An 18492-nucleotide genomic window follows, 5' to 3' on the forward strand; every position below is an offset into this window, starting at 1 on the left:
GTAATAATTTAATCAACTAAACACCACTACCTAAATTTCTGTGCCAAAATAGAAATGTTTCAATTAGGCCGGGACGGAGGGAGTATTAGATTTTCGGATTTAGGTATTGCATTTTCAAAATGTCGGATTGTTTTGTATCAGTTTTTCATATTTTTATGCAATTTTAGATTTTTCGGATCAGATCGGATTTCATATATAGTTTTGATTTTTTTTTTATTTTTGGACAACTGGATCGGATTCATTTTACATTTTTGGACCGGATTGAATTAGGCAAAAATCTGAAATGTCACCCCTACTTTTCTTCTATAAAATTCTATTCATATGGAGTACTATATAAGTGTTGTAATACGACTGAAAATTTGCAGAAAGAAGACATGGGAAAGGACTCCTACGAAGAAGCCATGGCTGCACTTGAGAAGCTTCTAGCGTTGGCTCTCTCTCTCCCTCATTGATAGCTGCTGGTTTTAATTAGCAAAAATTGTATTTTAATCACCAAAATTGTGTCACATGTGTATATGTAGTGAGAATGGAGTAATAGAACCGGTGGCGGCGGCGGCCAAAGTCAATGAAATCACGGCACAGCTTACAACAGCTGACGGCGGCGCTTCCATCTCATCGGAGTCCGTTGAGAGGCTGAAAACTGGCTTCATCACCTTCAAAAGAGAGAAATACGAGTAAGCCAACACATCCATCAACCTTCTTTTTTTTTCTTAAAATACTAGTAAAGACTTATAACTTCATATTGATCCAAAATTTTAAATCAGGAAAAATCCAGCTCTTTATGGTGAACTGGCCAAAGGCCAGAGTCCTACGGTACATATTTTTTGTTTTATTTTTTTCCTTATGATAAAATTTTAATCTAGTGTGGAAATTAATTTTTTTTGTGTGTAGTACATGGTTTTCGCATGTTCAGACTCGCGTGTGTGCCCCTCGCACGTGCTTGACCTTCAACCGGGTGAGGCTTTTGTTGTCCGCAACGTCGCTAACTTGGTGCCACCATTCGACAAGGTGCCTTTTTTTCATTGAAAATTAAGTAGTAATTAATATTTGACGTTCAATATATGGGTCTTTTTATTATTATTATTTTTATTTTTTTCAATTTCAGACTAAACACTCGGGAGTAGGGGCTGCTGTTGAGTATGCTGTTCTCCATCTGAAGGTATGAAGTAGTTAATAAATTTTTATATAAGAAAATATTGGTGATAGTAATTTGTTGTTGCAGGTAAAGGAGATTGTTGTGATTGGGCACAGTGCATGTGGAGGGATCAAGGGAGTCATGTCATTCCCATACGATGGCTCCTCATCCACGTAAGCACGCTTTCATATTTACTCGTGTCGTTTCAAAACTGCCTATTTACTAGAGAGAGATAGAGGGGTGATTTCATTTTCGTGTTGGTTATGATTTCAGTGACTTCATTGAGGACTGGGTGAAGATTGCATTACCGGCCAAGAACAAGACGTTGGCCGAGTGCTCAAAAGACACGCCATTCGGCGAGCAATGCACCACATGTGAAAAGGTATAACTTGCGGATCTGGCCTTAACCCATCCCCAAGTTTTATAATTGAAGTAAATTTTATTCGAGCTCATATGTCTTGATCTTGAAACCGGAACAGGAAGCTGTGAACGTGTCGCTAGGAAACCTGCTGTCTTACCCGTTTGTTCGGGAAGGGTTGGTGAAGAAGACGCTAGCGTTGAAGGGTGGATACTATGACTTTGTGAATGGGAGTTTCGAGCTGTGGGGGCTTGACTTCAGCCTATCGCCATCTCTCTCTGTATGAACTTGAGTCGCACTTCTTCCCTATTTCTCTCTCACCAATCTTGCCTTTGTATTTTTATCTCAGAAGTAAAAGAAAAAAGCATAAAGAGGGAGGGAGACTCCTTTTTTTGTTGTATGATAATGTTAATATAACTGTTTTTTTGTTTGTGAAATAAGAGTTGAGATTTAGGGTTATGTATTTATTGTGGGCATTTCTTTTGGTTCATTTTTGGATAGGTAAAAGATGTGGCCACAATTCTGCACTGGAAGCTCTATTAGGAAAATTGGGTGTGAGGCAGCCAAATCAATCTGCAGAGTGATGGGGTTTATCTGTATCTATCATCTGGGATTAATACAAATAAAATACTACTTTTCGTGTAAAGAAAATGAGTGCTACAATACTTTGAGAAACATAATTGATTGCTAAGTAGTACAATATCTTGAGACGGATAATTCTGTGATGTATCAATTACAATAGGTGGTAAACATGTTAACTTACCAAAATCTTAACTACATTTTGAAATTCAATGAACTCGAATAAGGCTAGAACAAAGACATGTCTTAGTCGCATAATTTTATCATGGATCCGAATTTCACTACATGGTCGACTACCCCCACATCGAGGAAAGCTTACGGCTGCCCACTATCATCTTCCGATCTTCACCTGTAAGCAGTTCATAGAGCTCAAGGCAACTTCACAAGTAACTCAACGGTAGTGTTAGTAGAAAAATAACTCGAATTTGTCGATTTTTCACCTCCTAAACTTCAGGTGGCCTGCATTTTTTTTTAGAAACATATTGCTATGTCCAGCAACTTGAAATTATTGTAGACATGATATAGTCAATAATTCTTTTTATTCAAGTATACCAAAAATTGACAAATTTCACCATATTTTGTCATTTCCCACATCTGTTCTTCCATTTCCTTCAACACAAGTTTCTACATTAATTCCCACAACAGGTGAGACAGTAACAAGCCAATTCCTTCTAATAATACAAAATCCTCATCTAATACAAGTCCAAATCTAAACATACTCAAGCATACTCATCATCGATGTCCGAGACTTGAGTCCTAGGTTTCATTAAGCTATCTAGGTGAAACGACGAATCTTCCTCCATCTCTTCCAAGTCAATAGAGTCATAGTTCATTCGGTCTTCAAATTTGTCATCCGAACAGTTGAGGAGCCAAGCAAGAGAACACTTGATACCCTTCTGCGCAATCATCTTACGTCTTGGCTTAACAGTGGACTCAAGGCCATAAGTGAAGTAAGCTGGGAAAGCCACTAAATCATCCAATGGCCTACCCATTGCAGACTTGAAGAAATCGAAGCTTAGCTTCATGATGTCAATGTTTAAGGCTAACAGCTGTGGACACCCGACAACCATCTTCCTCACTTGTTCTACAGAAAATCCGCATTCCTTTAGGAATTCGACATGCCTCACAATTGCTTTGTCACTGAGAACTACACTTTGAGGCATCTTTTCCAATATCTTCCCAAATTCTTCGGGACTTGTTTCTACAACGGAGTTGAGAAAGCTGCGTTTACTGAGAAGCTTTGATTCCAGGTCGATGCCCATGATTTCAGGATATTGAGCGATCACATTAGCAAGGGACTTCTGTCTAACATTACACTCTAAAAGCAGTTTGATATTCGGTTTCACCCTCTCGTTAAGTCCAAAACCAAGGATATGAGGCCGCTTCTCAACCAACCTAGCAACAGCTAGGGAAGGTATTCCCAAGCTTCCCAAATACTCCACAAAGGGTTTGATAACTCGACCAACTCGCATACCCAATATCTCCGGGTATCTAGTTAACACTCCTCCAATCTCACGCCTGGCTACTCCGATCCCAACCAAATAAGCAACTGAAGTACTCATGGTGCCCTCAAGCTTGAATCCCAAAACTTCCGGTATCTCTCAAGAACTCGCGGAATATCATTAGGCTTGATATCCATGCCCTGAAGATAGTTAACAACTGGTTGAAGGTCAACCAAAACACTAGCATGGAGGACTTGAGGGTACCTGCGCAAGAACTCGGTAAAAGTAGATTTCCTGACACCGAGCTTGCCAAGGAAATCCAGCACCGGAACCATATTCTTCTTCACACTGCAGCCAAGAACAAGAGGGTAATTGTTGATATCTTCAACTGTAAGCCCTAGCTTGTGAAGGAAATCCACACGCTCTCTCATGACCTCAACAGTGACAGGAAGCTCTAATCCGTCAAGCTCATCAGGAACGACGCCAATACCTTTTAAGAAGTCATAAACACGGGCACGGTTAGCAATCCTTTCGTTCTTCAGCTCTAATAAACTAGGGTGAGTGTAAAATGAAGAAGGATTAACTTCATTCCTCTCGCTTTTATATTTATCACCCTCGACAAAGATACGCTTTTGGAGGTGGATGAACGGGTTCGGCCAGCAACGGAGGAATGAATACTCATCACCAATCTACATCTCTTCATACAACTACTAGACAAGATAGATACTGATTTTGATCCATGGAAAGCGAAAGCAGGCAAGTCGCAATGCACAAGCAGAAGACTGGGTCTGGAGAGGCTAGCACATCTCGCAACCTTCATTCCCTCTAACAAACTACACAATCAGCTCTGCACTATGAAGGAGCAAAACAAACAAATTCAGACACACAATTACTCCAGCTGCCTTTGTTGTAGCAAGTTAGCGAGTACCAGAAAGATTAAGCCCACAAACTCAAAAGCATCAATTGATGGAGAGAGTGAAAACAGAATTCCAAAAGGAAGCTAGGGTAATACTTTTTTCCCAAAAAAAAGAGGCTTTAGCAGAAAAAATTCAAGCCCACTTCCAGTAAACCTAGAAAACAAAATTTACATACGAATTATCAAAATTCAAGAAACATAATTAATCAATAAACAGAAATCACAGCGAGAATCCACATAAAAATCCGATCTTGATCACAAACCCACAATCAAAAGAGAAAACCCACCACAGATCCAAATTAACAGAAAATCTTGAAAGCTCCGAGAGCTCGAAACATGAGGATAAAGAAAAATCACCTGAACAATGATAAGAAATTAATCCTCTGGGCTTAGAGCTTTGGCAGATAAAAATTCAGCAGCGTCACGCGGGTGGCCCGTAATCCGTCACTAAGGACTAGACGGCGGCGTGACGCGTTGCAGCGCCCGGTCTCGTCCCCAGCCCGCCACACCTTCCGTCCTGCCGTGACGGATGGCGAGACGTCTTGCCATAATTCATTCTCATTTCACACACAAATACACGTCTATTCTTCCCAAATCATCTCTATTTCCTCTCCAATTTTCATCTAACCTCTCATCACAAAATGTCCGGCGACGGAAACTCTGGCGGTGACAGCTTCGGCAGGTTCGACATCAACGCGTTCGGCGACTGGGGGCATGTACAATGTCCTGGGTGGTGGATCCGGTTCGTCGACGCTGGGGGTACCAACCACCCCATTATGATGTGGATGCATACGCCCGTCCCTCCGCCCCGAGGTATTCGCAGGGATTATCCCAGATTCGGAAGGATTATTCCGTTGAACCCACTCCGGAAGAAGGCCGAGGCGGAGGAAGAAGCTCCAGGGCGGAGGCGGAGGCGGACGTGGAGGAGGAGGAAGAGGAGGATCTAGGCTGGCATCCGTACAGCCCCACAGAAACGCTGGCGGTGTACAACGCTTCGATCAGTGTCTCGTACGATCCCATCGTCGGGAATCAACAACCCCGGAAGTGCTTCTGGGAAAAGGTCACCGAGGCCTACCGCGAGATTAAGCCGAAGGGGTCCCGCCACCGCACATATAAGATGCCCCGCGCTCACTTTGACCGAGTCGATAGAGAGGTCAAAAAATTCTGCGCTATCTATAAGAGTGAAGCGGCTCATTACCAAAGCGGAGCCACGAGAGCCGACATTCTGAGGTCGGCTTTGCGAGTCTACTACGACGACACTGCCAAACAATTCAAATATGTCGATGTTTGGGAGGTCGTCAAAGACGAGGAAAGGTGCGCCGGCGGTGTCCGGTCCAGCTCGGGCTCGACATCGAAGCGCACGAAGCCCACGACGGGTGGCCAATACTCGTCTAATGAGGGCGGTTCGGGCAGCGCCTCACAAGAGTTTGCCTCGCAGGAGGTTGAGGGCACGACAGACGATGCCAAGGGGTCCTCCCGTGGGCGCCGTCGACTGTAAGGGAGAAATGCGGCGAAGGCGGCTAGAGGGAGGAGGGGCCGAGCCGAATCAAGCCAGGCGGGCTCGGGCTCGGGGGCACCCTCGAACTCCCTAATGTCCATGTACATGACCGCCACAATGACGGACACTTCCCGCATGACGCCTCCCCAATACCAAGCCTATCTTGCCGGAATTGAGTTTATGGCAAGACAACTTGGTATTTTGCCTCCAGGTGGCTTTAGTGCACCTCTACTGCTTTTGGGGGATAATTCGCCGGCGGAGTAGGTTTTTTTATTTTCTATAAAATTGTATTTTAAATTATGTCATTTTTATTTTTTGGATTTTAATTATGAGTTTTTTTTTATTTTTTTGAATTCTAAGTTGTATTTTATTTTATGTTGTAATTTATTTTATTTTTATTGAAATGTGTTTTTATTATTTGAATTTGTTGGAAAAAAATAAAAAAAAAATTGAATGAATAGTAATTTAAGGGACGGTTAAGGGACGGATAAGAGATGGGGGTGCTGGTTCCGTCCCTTAGTTAAGAGATGAAGTAAAAAAGTATAATGTGACCCATGAATAGTAATTTAAGGGACGGATAAGTGTCCTTTGTAGAAAACGGCTCCATTATCCATACAAGGACTCGTTACGTGGTTTGTCACAAGTGGAGGAGAGGGATTGAAATTAGCGGCGCCGCTGTATCTGTACGTAGTGTGTGAACTTTTCAATTTTATCAGCTTTTTACTTGATACTCCACTAGTTAGTAAATATACATATTTTTCTGGCAAAATAAATTACTGATATTAACTAATAGGGATAAAATTATTTTTTGAAATTCCTAGGAATTAGTATATTATAAAATCGTATGAGAAGAATCAAAATCATAATAGAAGAAGACACGGAGAAGAACCAGAAAGTTATAATCATTAAAGAACGTCGGTAGTGAAAATAAAATTCTTTGGATCTTGTTTCGAGGCATATAAAATTTTTTTCCTTTATTTCAATATAGTACAAAGGTATTAAGTTTACATAGAACATGCAAAAAAGTTAGATTAGTATTTTAAATTAATACATTTCGTTAAATATTTTAAACACCGTTACTTAGTACTCCAACTTAGAAGCATAATAATAGAAAAATTAGAGATTTAATACAATTAATCACTCTAAAAAATAACAGTCAATATCAATTCTTTTAGCAATTTTGTGATTTTAAAAAAACTGTCTCTCAATATACTCTATTTTTTTATTGTATTCTTTATAAAATATAAAATAAGTCAATATTTCATCTTTACAAAATGGCTAACTTGAACTTCGAATAGTCAATAAGTCAATATTTAATTTGTACAAAAAAGATTTAATATTTTTTTGTTGTATTCTCCATTGTTAAATGAGTAAGCTTCGACAATAAAATGCAATTCGTTAATTTGGTGGTGGAGAGTGTTATTTTTTTCCATGTATTTTTCATTTTTGTGAAAATTAATTGTGTTTGAATTAATTAATGAAATGTTTTAATTTAAAACTTTTTGTACAGATCTAAAATATTGGTGAAACTTTTTGTATGTATAATGTAATTAGAAGTAACGGTGTTAGTAGAGACTTGACGGAATGTATTATTTTGAAACACTATGTAAACTTTTTGTATGAAATAGGTAAATTTAATAAATTTTGTACTAAATTAAAATAAAGGTAAAATAAAAGAATTACGTATAATGCAATATTGCATTAATAGAAGCGTCGTTTTACACGATTCAGCGTCAGAAGTTTAGAAAGTTCCGAATTTTAGTGGAGCTAATTTAGCATCCTAATGAGGGGTTGGTCTACTCTCATGATCGAATGAGGCTGTGCCACTGTATTTAAAAACATCCCCAAATTGCCAAATTTCACCATTTTTTGTCATTTCCCACTTCTGTTCTTCCATTTCCATCAATGCCATCGATTTCACAAAGCAACAAGCCAATTCCCCTAATAATATTAATGATTAAGCAGTTCTTGTCCCTTAACAAATCCTCATCTAATACAAGTCCCATGTCACACTCACAAGTTGAAATATCTAATCCAAATCCAATTCCAATTTCAAGAAAAGAGAATTAAGAACATTTACATGAGATCTGATCCATCAAAGAATGCATCAATAGTGGTTGCACCAACAATAAGAAAATGAAATCCCATCTTTACTTCATCAAAACACAAAGTTACATAAGGTACAAAACACAATCGACAGCAACATCTCAAGAGCCCCTCTACATCTACTACGCTGATATCGACCTTTTCGTACCAAAAAACGAGCAAAACTCTCATTCCACACGCCGATCCTGTAACCACAAGGCGTAACGAAACACACCAACTAAAACCTTTTTGTAATAAACATGTACATTAGACGAAAACGGAAACCATATAAACTATCGGCAAAAGAAGCAATCGCATTTTTTTAGGAAACGTCGATAATACTGCCATGAACAGCGTCGTTCTGGACAAGCAAAGTCTCCAATGATCTTCTCGATTTTCTGGTCCTGGACTTTCCTGCTTCTTTCAATAGTACAGCCAGCCTCGCCTTCTCATCTTCCATGTCGGGATTCGCTGTCCCGAGCCTCTCCTCCCTCAGCTCCACAATGTACTCCAAGATTTCAATTGCATCACTAGTTCTATAGTCACATTTCCAAAAAAAATTCAAATATCAAATCTTAACTCATTGTAACAAAATATGCCTCAAAATGGATGAGATTACACACATTATATTTGTGACATACTTATATAAATTAGTTATTGAAAGAGTTTTCATTACTATACCTTCCCATTGCATCATAAGTTCCTGCAAGATTGTTGTAAACTCCGAGTGTATCAGCATGGAACGGCCCACATTCGGACTCGAGAATGTCCCGAGCTTCTTCCAACAGATCAGCAGCCTCATTGATCGAGAAGAGCTGCACCGCAGCAAGCCCCATCTGATTGAGAGCAATACCAAAAATTGCAGACTTCTTCTCCCCTGTCAAGCGAAACTTCGTTGTAGCATTCTTCAAAGCGTTGTACGACTCAACATAGTTTCCCAAGATGTAGTACAGCACTCCCATTTGAGCTTCGATTCCTGCAACGATGCTCTGCTGGCCAGGCGTGTTCCCATACGCTCTTATGGCCCTCTGCAGCAGCTGGAGTGCCTGCTGAGGCTCGTCTAACGACTCATAGATCGCGGATATATCCACCAAACCACTCGCGATCTCCTCAGGTGGGCTGCCCCGGGCTGGCTTGGCGTAAATCTTGAGAGCACTCTCGCAGTAGGATTTGCAATCGCTGAATTTCCCAATCTTGTTGTACAAATCAGCCAAACGAACATAGACAGATGCCACGGATGGATGGCTGTCGCCTTTGATGCCCTTGAACGTGCTGAGCGCCTTCTGGTACGCGCAGATGGCCTCATCATAGCGAAGCAGAGACAGATACGCATCGCCAATGCTGCAATCAATGGCTGAAACATCAGCATTCTGGCCATTGGCAGACATTGCCATGCTTGCAATCACATAATGCTCGAGTGCACCCTCGTAGTCGCCTTTGGTGTCGCAAATTAGGCCAAGAAGCCGCCTGTCCGCCGCCTCCTCAGGTGAGGCTACCAATCCGTTCAACTTATGAATGTCCAGCGCAATATAGCAGAGTCTCTCCGCTTGCTCAAACTGCATTGCTTGCACATGTGCCTCGGCCAAATACCTACACGTCTCCCCAATCCTCGGATCGTTCTCCCCCAACACCTGTCGTTGGATTTCCAAACCCGCGGAATAGAGCAGAATCGAGTTCTCAATCTGCCCCAGCATCGCGTAAGTATCACCCAACTGCATACACCCTGCAAATTTGGCAAGAGCATGGTTCTGGCCTAAATCCATCGCAGGAATCTCGATCGACTTCTCAAGAAGGGGGATGGCCTCGTTGTGCCTCCCGAGCCTGCAGTGCAACGCGGACACAACGTGCAAACACATCACATAGTCAAGATCAGGCGCCTTCTCACCACCCGAAGAGGCCTCAAACGACTTCATAGCCCTCATACCCGAGTCAAGAGCCTTCTGAGGATTCACCCCCGTTGCTATCATGTCCCTCGCCTGCTTCAGCAGATACGGACCAAGAAACTTCGCCTCCCCACCATTCTGCTCAATCTTTGCAGACGAAGACGTCCCCCATTTCTTAACACCCTTCATGCTAGGCGGCTTCCCATTCGGAGGCCTCCCATTTTGTGTCTTGCTCCTCATCGTCGCCTTCTTGGAGGCCTCCGAGGGAAGCTCCACACACGAGTGGCGCCTAACCTGCGACTTTGAAGTAGGCGAGTCACAGCTAAAACCGGCAGGATTGACCCTAAACTTCTCCCCAAAACTGTCATCCTTGACTACTACTTTCTTCATCCGTCCTCCTCCATTACTCCCACTCACGCCATGCTCGCCTCCAGCGAGGAAATTCAGCTCAGAGTCAAGGCGCGACTCCTCACCATACGAGAGGTAGCTGCGTTTGGATTGAGAATGATCCGAGCTCTGCATATCACACACATTGTTGTAGAGGTCCTCAATGGTGTTGTTCTCCACCATGCCATCCATTGCTAGGTCGAGAGAGTCGCTGTCGTGGCTCGCTGAGCTCGTGGGGGGGCTGTGAGTGCTCAACGGGCTACGAGGCGACCTCTCCATGAAACTCTCCTTGCGAGGAACATAATGCTGCTCCTCTTTCTCCTTGGAAAACCTCCCCTTCAACTCAGGCATTCTCACTAAATCCAACTAGATTTTTTTCTTTCCTCTTTTTCTTACTTTGTTTTTCCTATTGATTGAAATTCAAAAGTTGCAGTTAGTTTTGACCAAAATTCATTAGGAAATTACAGCATTACAGAGAACTTAATGATAGCCCCAATTCATCAAACGCATTAAAAGTGGAATGTAACTGCAAAAATTCAATCTTTAATGCATTATAGATCAGATAATTCCTTCTTTTTTTCTCTTTTCACCACACAAATATGATCATCCAGAAATCTAGGAATTATATCCAAAAAAGGAATCACATTTTTCTTAGATTCTACAACAAAAATGCATCAAAATCTTCAAAAAAATCAGTGCACAAAAGCGAAAACTAAATAAAAGAAAATTCATAAAATGATCATACCGAAGAGAAACTGATTGGTTATCGGCAATGCGCGTGCATTTGTGTCTCTGCCCTTGATTGCTTGTTGTTCATGTATATATAGATTGATGGGCAGAGGAGATGAAGAGAAATGGAAATGGTGGTTGGTTTGAAGTTGAAGACGAAGGGAAGGGAGGGGCAGAATTGGATAATGGAGAATCCAGATTATATAATATATAACTGATGATTGAGATCAAATGATTGCACAAATGTAGGTAGATGATTCCAAGTTTTTATTTTTTTTACATTTTAGTGTGTGTTTGTGTGTGAATATATGTGTAGAAGGATGTGTATGTATAGTTGGGGAGTAGAGAAGTTGAAATGTTGGAAGGGTGAAGGGGGCTGATCATCTTCCACCACCGCCACCTCCCACCGCCGTTGCCAACCGCCGCAATTCAGTTTTTGTATTTTTCGATTTTTTGTTTTCTTTCTTCCCGTAGCATTATTAAACGTATTTTATTTATTGAGATGGTGTTCCTTGGAAAGATAAAATAATAATGAGATTCAAATAAGATAAGATGGGCCTTGTCTTAGACTAAATTAATATTACTAAATTTTATATTGATGTTTGGTTGAAGAGACTATGTCTTGGATTAAATTAGTATTACTAATTTAGGAAAGATCATGAAACTACATAACATAATCACTGCCGGAGGAAAAACTCAAAATCATAAAAATAGAATGGAAAATTAAGGATTAATACAAATACAGAACATAAAGCATAATTATACCACAAGCATTACTACTTATTTAATTTTCACCACCTCCTCCAACACCATTCCCCAAACATACAGTATTTAATTTCATTTAATTAACATTACCCATTTCCCCAAAAAATTTCACAACCCTTCTTCTCATCCTAGGAAACAATCCACATCCACATAAATAAATCGATCAAAATAATCGGCTGCATAGCTGGTGGTGCACGGCGGAGTGAAGCAGAAGTGGGAGAGAAGAGAGATGCGACAATTTTAGTCGTAGGGGTTGGGCCCAGATGAAAAGTCGCGAGATTAGGGTGAAAATAGTCAGAAGAGACGGGCCACGACGCGGGCCGACGGGCCGAGAGATAACTTTGTCACAGTAACCGAACGTCGGATAATCCGGTGACTGAGATTGAGTCTGGGTGTAGTACCGACATCCGAACGGGCACAATGTTGACTATTTTTATTTACTCATGTTGTTATCAATTGATTGTTCAGCTAAACAAGCTGCTTTTTATTTATGTATGTTATATACAAACTTGCTGCAATAGTTTGTATATTTCTTATTATACATAGAGGTTGTAATTTAATTATCTGTATTCATTTACCTATTTTGGTGAGACTCCCTCTCGAAGACATTACAACTTGCAAATGCGTCTCTAAACCATGGCTCAATCTCACTGAGAGTGACTATTTTTTCAAGTCCCGTCTTTCTAAATCGTCCCCTGCCCTAGTGGTCTCGATACCGTCTACAAATTCAAGTTGGTTCAATGTTTTCAAATCAGAAGAGAAGTCCAAGCGCAAGCCGGATCCAATCGCCAAGTTTGATTTCACCCAAGCATCAACAATACAAGGTTCTTCCAACGGTTTGCTTCTTCTAAAAAATCATTTTCGTGATCATCTTTATGTATGTATTAGAAATGGGCCACTCACCCCTTAAAAGGCCTCATAAGGGGAGGGTTATCCACACTTATATAGATTAGATGGGATCTTCACCAAGTCGATGTGGGACAGAATTTAGAGGATTTAACACGCCCCCTCACGTGTGGGCCGGAAAGGACATCGGTCTTCCATCACGTGGGTAGGCAATGCAAGAGAAACCATCATCGATGTTGGCCGGAAAGGACATCGGTTTTCTACTCGTGAGGTAGATAAGAGATAAAGAGAAAACCATCATCGACTTTGGCCCGCTCTGATATCATATTAGAAATGGGCCACTCACCCCTTAAAAGGTCTCATAAGGGGGAGGGTTATCCACACTTATATAGATTAGATGAGATCTTCACCAAGTCGATGTGGGACAGAATTTAGAGGATTTAACAGTATGTAATCCTATCACTCGTGAATTTGTTGAGCTCCATGAGCGACTTACTCACCCTCGGGGAAGATTGTTATGGAATTGGAGTGAGCAGAATAAGTGGACAGTGTAAGGTTGTCTATCTTAACCCTAACAACGATGGATGCCATGTATACACTCTTGAATCAGGATCTTCGTGGAGACGCGTTGAAGGTGTTATCCCCTCGTTTGATTGTTGTTACAGCTCCGTTGCTGCATTTGTTAGTGGCAATCTCCACTGGTTAGTTTCAAAAGAGAGGGGGATTCCTTTTGTTTGTTGCTTTGATCTTGAGACAGAATGTTTTAGCACTTTCTCTCCACCCCTTGAATGTGTCAAGAGAATGTTCTTTGACAAGGGAATGTTGTATACTTTGGGGGATTGCCTGTGTTTTTGTGATGACGAACCAACATTTAGTTATGACTACGAGAGTCTGATGTGGTTGTTGAAGAACTATGAACAAGTCCAGAAATATTGGTGCAAAGTATCTGTCATCACCATGCAAGGACCTAATTTAAGTATCTTTACTCAACATCCTTTCTATGGCCAAGATTATCTCAAACTGTCTTCAACCTATCAAAGTTTACAAAAATGGTGGCATGTTGATGTTATGGAATCAAGAGCACTTTCTATACTACTCTGACAAGAAGAGAAGTCTTAAAAAAATTGGTAAGTTTGGTAAAATGGATGATGATTGTTTGTATATTAAGTCCATTCTTCTCCCTCCAAGTTTTCTCTCACTCAAAAGAAGCTTTGGTATGCAAAATGTAACATCATTATAATTTGTACCTTTTTTTAATCCTCATCACGGACTTGTAATTTTCTTATGGTGACTCGTATTTGTATTTATTTAACTATTATTAATTGATTGTTTATTGTTTAGCAGTGTCGAAATAGTGTCACAATGGCACGTGGTTAAGGATAACAATGTTTGGAAAATCATGACCTGAGGAGGGGAATAATAAGAAATAAAATAGAAATGGTAAAGAATGATTAATAAAAGAATCACCAAACTTTACTCAGAAACACCCCTATATAGCATGAAATCCATATAGCTCAATCTTATGAAGATTCCAATTATGTTGATAGTACCTTTCATTTTCACATTGAAACAATTTCTATAAATTGGAGTGATTCTTGAATGTAACATATCAATTCAATACAAATGAAAACTTTGATAAACATAATTGTCTTCATTTGACTTAATTAACTTTAGCTGGTATTTAAAGCTATAATTCACTTAGTTGAAACATCTTTTCTTTGATGTGTCGAGAGTTGACAATGTAAGAAAATTATAACTAGAGTTACTAAGCCAAAGTTGGGACTTAGGAGAGCCTCTGGTTATAAGTAATAAAGTAAATCATCAACAAAGATACAAGATCATGAACATTTTGCACATGTTCATGCTACCTTAAAATTTTGCAATCACCTTAATAATTCTGAGATATGAGATGATAAACAATGATGATGTTACAGCAAAATGATGCATCTTTTCCTTGCGGAATCTGCCCTAATAGGGGCGCTTATATACCAAGAACCGAATAAACTCTTTAGCCTTAAGCCAAAATATATGTATATATAAGAAAAAGAAGGAAAAAAAGTGGCAAAGAAGGTGATCAATGGGGGGTTATGGTGCTAACATATCATCTTCAGAAGCTGATGGACCACTGCGTCCTTGCTCCTCGCCCTCACAGTCGTTGTCTAGAAGCTTCCTCCGCGGCCCAGTCCCACTACGTCTCTGGCTTTCTGGCGATTCATAGGTTCGAATCAGAGGCGCGTTATGTAGTGAGTGGCGTGAGGTATCAAGAACTGGGGGAAAAACTTACTCTTGTTGGTGATGGCGGAGCGCGTGATGGCTAAGAATTCGTCCCAGTTCAATTTCCTGAGCTCCTGCTTTTCTTCCTCGGAAAGTTCAAAGTTGGGCTCTCTTCCACACATGAATGCAGCCATGCACATTTTTAGAGTCGAATGTGTCATCTTTGCTAACTTGAGAAAGTACACTGACTACCTAAAACGAGCATGAGATTGGACCGTTTCTCTAAGGTTTAACGACCAAGGGAAATCAAGTTGATACAAGAATCATAATGGGAGAGTTAGGACTAATGATGCTGTTGGGATGATGGAGACGGAGGGGAGATGGATGTTTATGATACCTGTCATAAACTCGAGCGGCCTCTTCCTGGGAGCCTACAGTTCCTAAATGGATCTGTTTCTTGTCAACTTTAATGGCAGCTTGCCATTTCAAATTCTTGAAATAGACTCCTCTCATGATGCATGGTTCTTGGTTTTCTACGTGCTTCCTTCTGTGTCTCTTTCTTCGTTTCACCTCTGCTAGAATGAAACCAGTGAGCACCTCTGCTAGAATGAAACCAGTGAGCAAGAAAGAATCAAGAAACTGACTACTGAATCAGTTGAACATATTTGGGTGAATTCATCAGAAAAACAAAGTTCAGATTGAGTAGACATATATTACTATTGATCTTTAAAGCAACAAAGTCCAAGGAGCTTTGCTGCTACATTTGATACAGCATGGATATACGACGAGACCAACTAAATACTGACAGTTGAACAAATTTGGGTGAATTCATCACAAAGGCAAAGTTCAAATTGAGTGGACTTATGTTACTATAGATCTTCAAATCAACAAAGTTCAAGGAGCTTTGCTGCTACATTTGGTTAGATGTGTATATACGTGATAGCCATTATAATGCGTGGCTCGGTCATAATTTGAGATGACTTCGTCTTTTTCTGGAGCTACTCCTATTCACTATGGGCTATAAACAGACCGATGAAAAACATAAGAGGAAATTAAGCACATTTTTTAGAGTAGAATGAAACGTCGAGCAATATTGCCACACAAATGTTCCCAAATATCGTTTATATGCTCACGAGTTGAATGTGTTTTAGAGGGTTTTCAACTTGAGAAAGTGCGCGACTGCCTAAAACGAGCATGAAGTTAAACCCTTTATCTCTGATCCATCGACTAAGGGAAGAGAGATGTTTATAATACCTGTCATAAAGTCGAGCAGCCTCTTCTTGAGAGCCCACAATTCCTAAATGGATCTGTTTCTTGTCAACTTTAATTGCAGCTTGCCATTTCAATTTCTTGAAATAAACACCTCTCATGATGCATGGTTCTTGGTTTTCGACATGCATCTTTCTGTGTCTCTTTCTTCGTTTAACCTCTGCTAGAATAAAACCAGTAAGCAAGAATGAATCATAGAAACTCCCTACTAAATCACTCCAACATATTTGGATGAATTAATCAGAAAAGCAAAATCTACAGCTGTATTAAATAGCTACAAAATGAAACTAATACTTTAATTTACATAGAGATAATTCTACTTGAACCAAAGCTGATAGAAGTACTCGACCAGACCGAAGATGGAGGCACAAAGAATGAAAATAGACCAGGAAAAGGCTGAAGTGATGCACTCGAAGCAGCAGATATGTTTGACGAACCAGGGCCAGTTTCCAAACTGGTTCCTGGACAATGATAGAAATCGATGTCCACAAATATACATAAGAATGAATTTGCAACGACAAAAACAATGAGATAATCGAGAATTTATATTCCAGCATTTATCCATCAACTTTAAACACAACTTGTTAGCTACTCATATTCTCTATTCAGTTTTAAAGAAGACTGAATCAATATTAACAGCGATGCCAACGACAGGGCAGAGTTTCAAGAAACATTCAAAAGTGTTGAGATGCGAAAATTTGATGGAGTTAAATGAGTAAAACAATCATCTATATGTGATACATTATTTAGTGGAGTAGATGATATAATATGAGATTAGAACAACCCTCTATCTGTACATGATGATTATTTAGTAAAGCCAATCAACTAACAATGTAAAAGACGAGCATTGAGGGCCACACGAACATAATCAAATATGCAAAATTACCATGAATGAACGAGAATTAGAAATAGTTAATCATTCATGATTACATGAAATAGGCATGCATTGATGGCTGATTACAAGCATACAAAGAACAACATCTAACAGAAATGGAAATACAAAGCACAATCCTAAGAGCTTGCGTCTACGAAGGCTCACCATGGCAGGTCCTACAAGACGAGCAAAAAGTTAGTTGATGGCCTCATCTTACACAAGAACAATCAAGAGTTGTTACATTAATGCAATAATAGCCTACTAACGTGTGTATAGCTCAAAATGCCAGCATAAAGAATTTTCACACCAGATATCTCAACATAATGTGTAGCACCTCAGATCTCACACCCGAAACCAAAAGTCATTAACATAAATACACAAACAACTCCGCAAAATTCTTGAACTAAGAGGCAAGTTACTGACTCCCATTCCAAAATACAGAGCATGCCTATGTTCTGCACCCAAGTTTTTTGACATCACATTACTTTGAGCACATAAATATCCAAGAAACTAAATATCAAACACAACACTTTTGCCATAACACTTCAACTCTCACCCCAAGTAATCAGCCACATCCTCAAAGCCATCACAAACAAGAAACATAGAAATTTGGAACATCTATCTGAACAAAGACACATCCTCAATAAACATCCCATTTTAAGAAAACTACAAGCTAAAAGCTTTAAGAATCTTCTCAAACAAAAAAGCCAAAGGTGACCAAGAAAAAATCAAGAACCCTAGCCAATCCTACCCAAAAGATTAAAAAAGGTGGTGAGAAATAAACACCCAACATATCTGAATTTTCCCTAAAAATAGACCAGCACCAATACCACCCATCACCCTAAACAGAAATATAATTTAATCGAATCTACATAATTACCCAAAAAAATACAAACTTAAAACTCCCACAACCCACAAATCGAGAAGCTAAACCCACAACAGAACAGGTTTGAAAAAAAAAACACAAACTTGTCATCATCCAAAATGAGCCAATGCCAAAGCCCATGTGACAATTAGTGCAAGACTCCAGGCAAAACAGTTTGGAACATAAACATAGCTCAAAACGCCAGCATCGTGCATCACGACCCGAATTCTTCTTCAACTCAGACGCAAGTTACTTTTTCTCAGCTCACATTTAGAGATTTTTCTCACCTAGTTTTGATCGAAAAACCGTAACTTGTTTTGGGAATGTTGTTTTATGTATGTCGGGTCGGATCTGCACCGGTTCCGGGTCGGAGGGTACACGCGTGTATAAATATAATCATAGTAGGAAATACTAATATCATTGTTTCATTATTTTTGGCCGCCGCTCTGTCTCTTTCCCAAATTCAAGTTTAGTACTCTCTCTCTCCCAAATTCAGGTCCTCTCTCTACCAGTTTCAAGCTCTGTCTCTTGCCCGCCTGCTCGCCCAAGGTAATCTCCTCTCATTTATAGCTTATCTACCGTACACTTATCTCCAAGATCCAATTTTTATGACTTCTGGTTTTGAATTATAGAAAAGCTTAATAGTT

The 18492-nt window shown here is 40.1% G+C and overlaps 4 protein-coding genes across 7 annotated transcripts; 1 reads left to right on the forward strand and 3 right to left on the reverse strand.

The window, feature by feature from the left end:
- Positions 1 to 311: 311 nt before the first annotated feature.
- LOC121788337 (carbonic anhydrase 2-like) lies at positions 312 to 2210 on the forward strand. Its single transcript, XM_042187045.1, has 9 exons — positions 312 to 427; positions 522 to 674; positions 765 to 813; positions 892 to 1008; positions 1106 to 1159; positions 1223 to 1308; positions 1409 to 1517; positions 1615 to 1773; positions 1995 to 2210. The coding sequence occupies exons 1-9, from the start codon at positions 375 to 377 to the stop codon at positions 2034 to 2036; spliced, it is 822 nt and encodes a 273-aa protein (XP_042042979.1). The 5' UTR covers positions 312 to 374; the 3' UTR covers positions 2037 to 2210.
- A 487-nt stretch (positions 2211 to 2697) lies between these two features.
- On the reverse strand, positions 2698 to 4803 carry LOC121788338 (transcription termination factor MTERF4, chloroplastic-like). Its single transcript, XM_042187046.1, is given in 4 exon segments — positions 2698 to 3669; positions 3672 to 4127; positions 4130 to 4361; positions 4718 to 4803. Coding segments are annotated over 3 exon segments (1539 nt in total). The 5' UTR covers positions 4335 to 4361; positions 4718 to 4803; the 3' UTR covers positions 2698 to 2791.
- A 3254-nt stretch (positions 4804 to 8057) lies between these two features.
- LOC121788339 (protein KINESIN LIGHT CHAIN-RELATED 2-like) lies at positions 8058 to 11445 on the reverse strand. Its single transcript, XM_042187047.1, has 3 exons — positions 11029 to 11445; positions 8695 to 10689; positions 8058 to 8549 (listed from the first exon to the last, which is right to left on the reverse strand). Exons 2-3 carry the CDS (start codon positions 10632 to 10634, stop codon positions 8336 to 8338), a joined length of 2154 nt encoding a protein of 717 aa, XP_042042981.1. The 5' UTR covers positions 10635 to 10689; positions 11029 to 11445; the 3' UTR covers positions 8058 to 8335.
- Positions 11446 to 14498: 3053 nt separating this feature from the next.
- Positions 14499 to 17799, reverse strand: LOC121788340 (ethylene-responsive transcription factor-like protein At4g13040). Of its 4 annotated transcripts, XR_006047718.1 has the most exons (7): positions 17509 to 17799; positions 17247 to 17435; positions 17146 to 17156; positions 16092 to 16266; positions 15235 to 15409; positions 14908 to 15089; positions 14499 to 14827 (listed from the first exon to the last, which is right to left on the reverse strand). XR_006047718.1 is itself a non-coding variant. In XM_042187049.1 (5 exons), the coding sequence occupies exons 2-5, from the start codon at positions 16096 to 16098 to the stop codon at positions 14709 to 14711; spliced, it is 402 nt and encodes a 133-aa protein (XP_042042983.1). In that variant the 5' UTR covers positions 16099 to 16266; positions 16493 to 16699; the 3' UTR covers positions 14499 to 14708. The 4 variants fall into 4 exon arrangements, 2 of the variants coding, with proteins under 2 accessions (XP_042042983.1, XP_042042982.1); XM_042187049.1 differs by lacking the exons at positions 17146 to 17156; positions 17247 to 17435; positions 17509 to 17799 and adding an exon at positions 16493 to 16699 and having other exon boundaries at positions 14908 to 15008; XM_042187048.1 differs by lacking the exons at positions 17146 to 17156; positions 17247 to 17435; positions 17509 to 17799 and adding an exon at positions 16401 to 16699 and having other exon boundaries at positions 14908 to 15008.
- Positions 17800 to 18492: the final 693 nt, after the last annotated feature.

Source organism: Salvia splendens, unplaced genomic scaffold (assembly GCF_004379255.2).
Source record: "Salvia splendens isolate huo1 unplaced genomic scaffold, SspV2 ctg1016, whole genome shotgun sequence".
Taxonomy (NCBI): Eukaryota; Viridiplantae; Streptophyta; class Magnoliopsida; order Lamiales; family Lamiaceae; genus Salvia; species Salvia splendens.

Excerpts from the sequence above, each read along its gene's own strand:
- LOC121788337 (XM_042187045.1), top strand. The coding sequence starts at position 375 with ATGGGAAAGGACTCCTACGAAGAAGCCATGGCTGCACTTGAGAAGCTT. Across the intron at positions 1,160-1,222 it reads ATGCTGTTCTCCATCTGAAG|GTAAAGGAGATTGTTGTGAT; the intron begins GTATGAAGTAGT and ends TTGTTGTTGCAG. Across the intron at positions 1,774-1,994 it reads GCCTATCGCCATCTCTCTCT|GTAAAAGATGTGGCCACAAT; the intron begins GTATGAACTTGA and ends ATTTTTGGATAG.
- LOC121788339 (XM_042187047.1), bottom strand. The coding sequence starts at position 10,634 with ATGCCTGAGTTGAAGGGGAGGTTTTCCAAGGAGAAAGAGGAGCAGCAT. Across the intron at positions 8,550-8,694 it reads ACTTATGATGCAATGGGAAG|AACTAGTGATGCAATTGAAA; the intron begins GTATAGTAATGA and ends ATGTGACTATAG.
- LOC121788340 (XM_042187049.1), bottom strand. Across the intron at positions 15,009-15,234 it reads GCCGCTCGAGTTTATGACAG|AGAGCCCAACTTTGAACTTT; the intron begins GTATCATAAACA and ends CATGTGTGGAAG. Across the intron at positions 14,828-14,907 it reads CTCCGCCATCACCAACAAGA|AAAGCCAGAGACGTAGTGGG; the intron begins GTAAGTTTTTCC and ends ATGAATCGCCAG.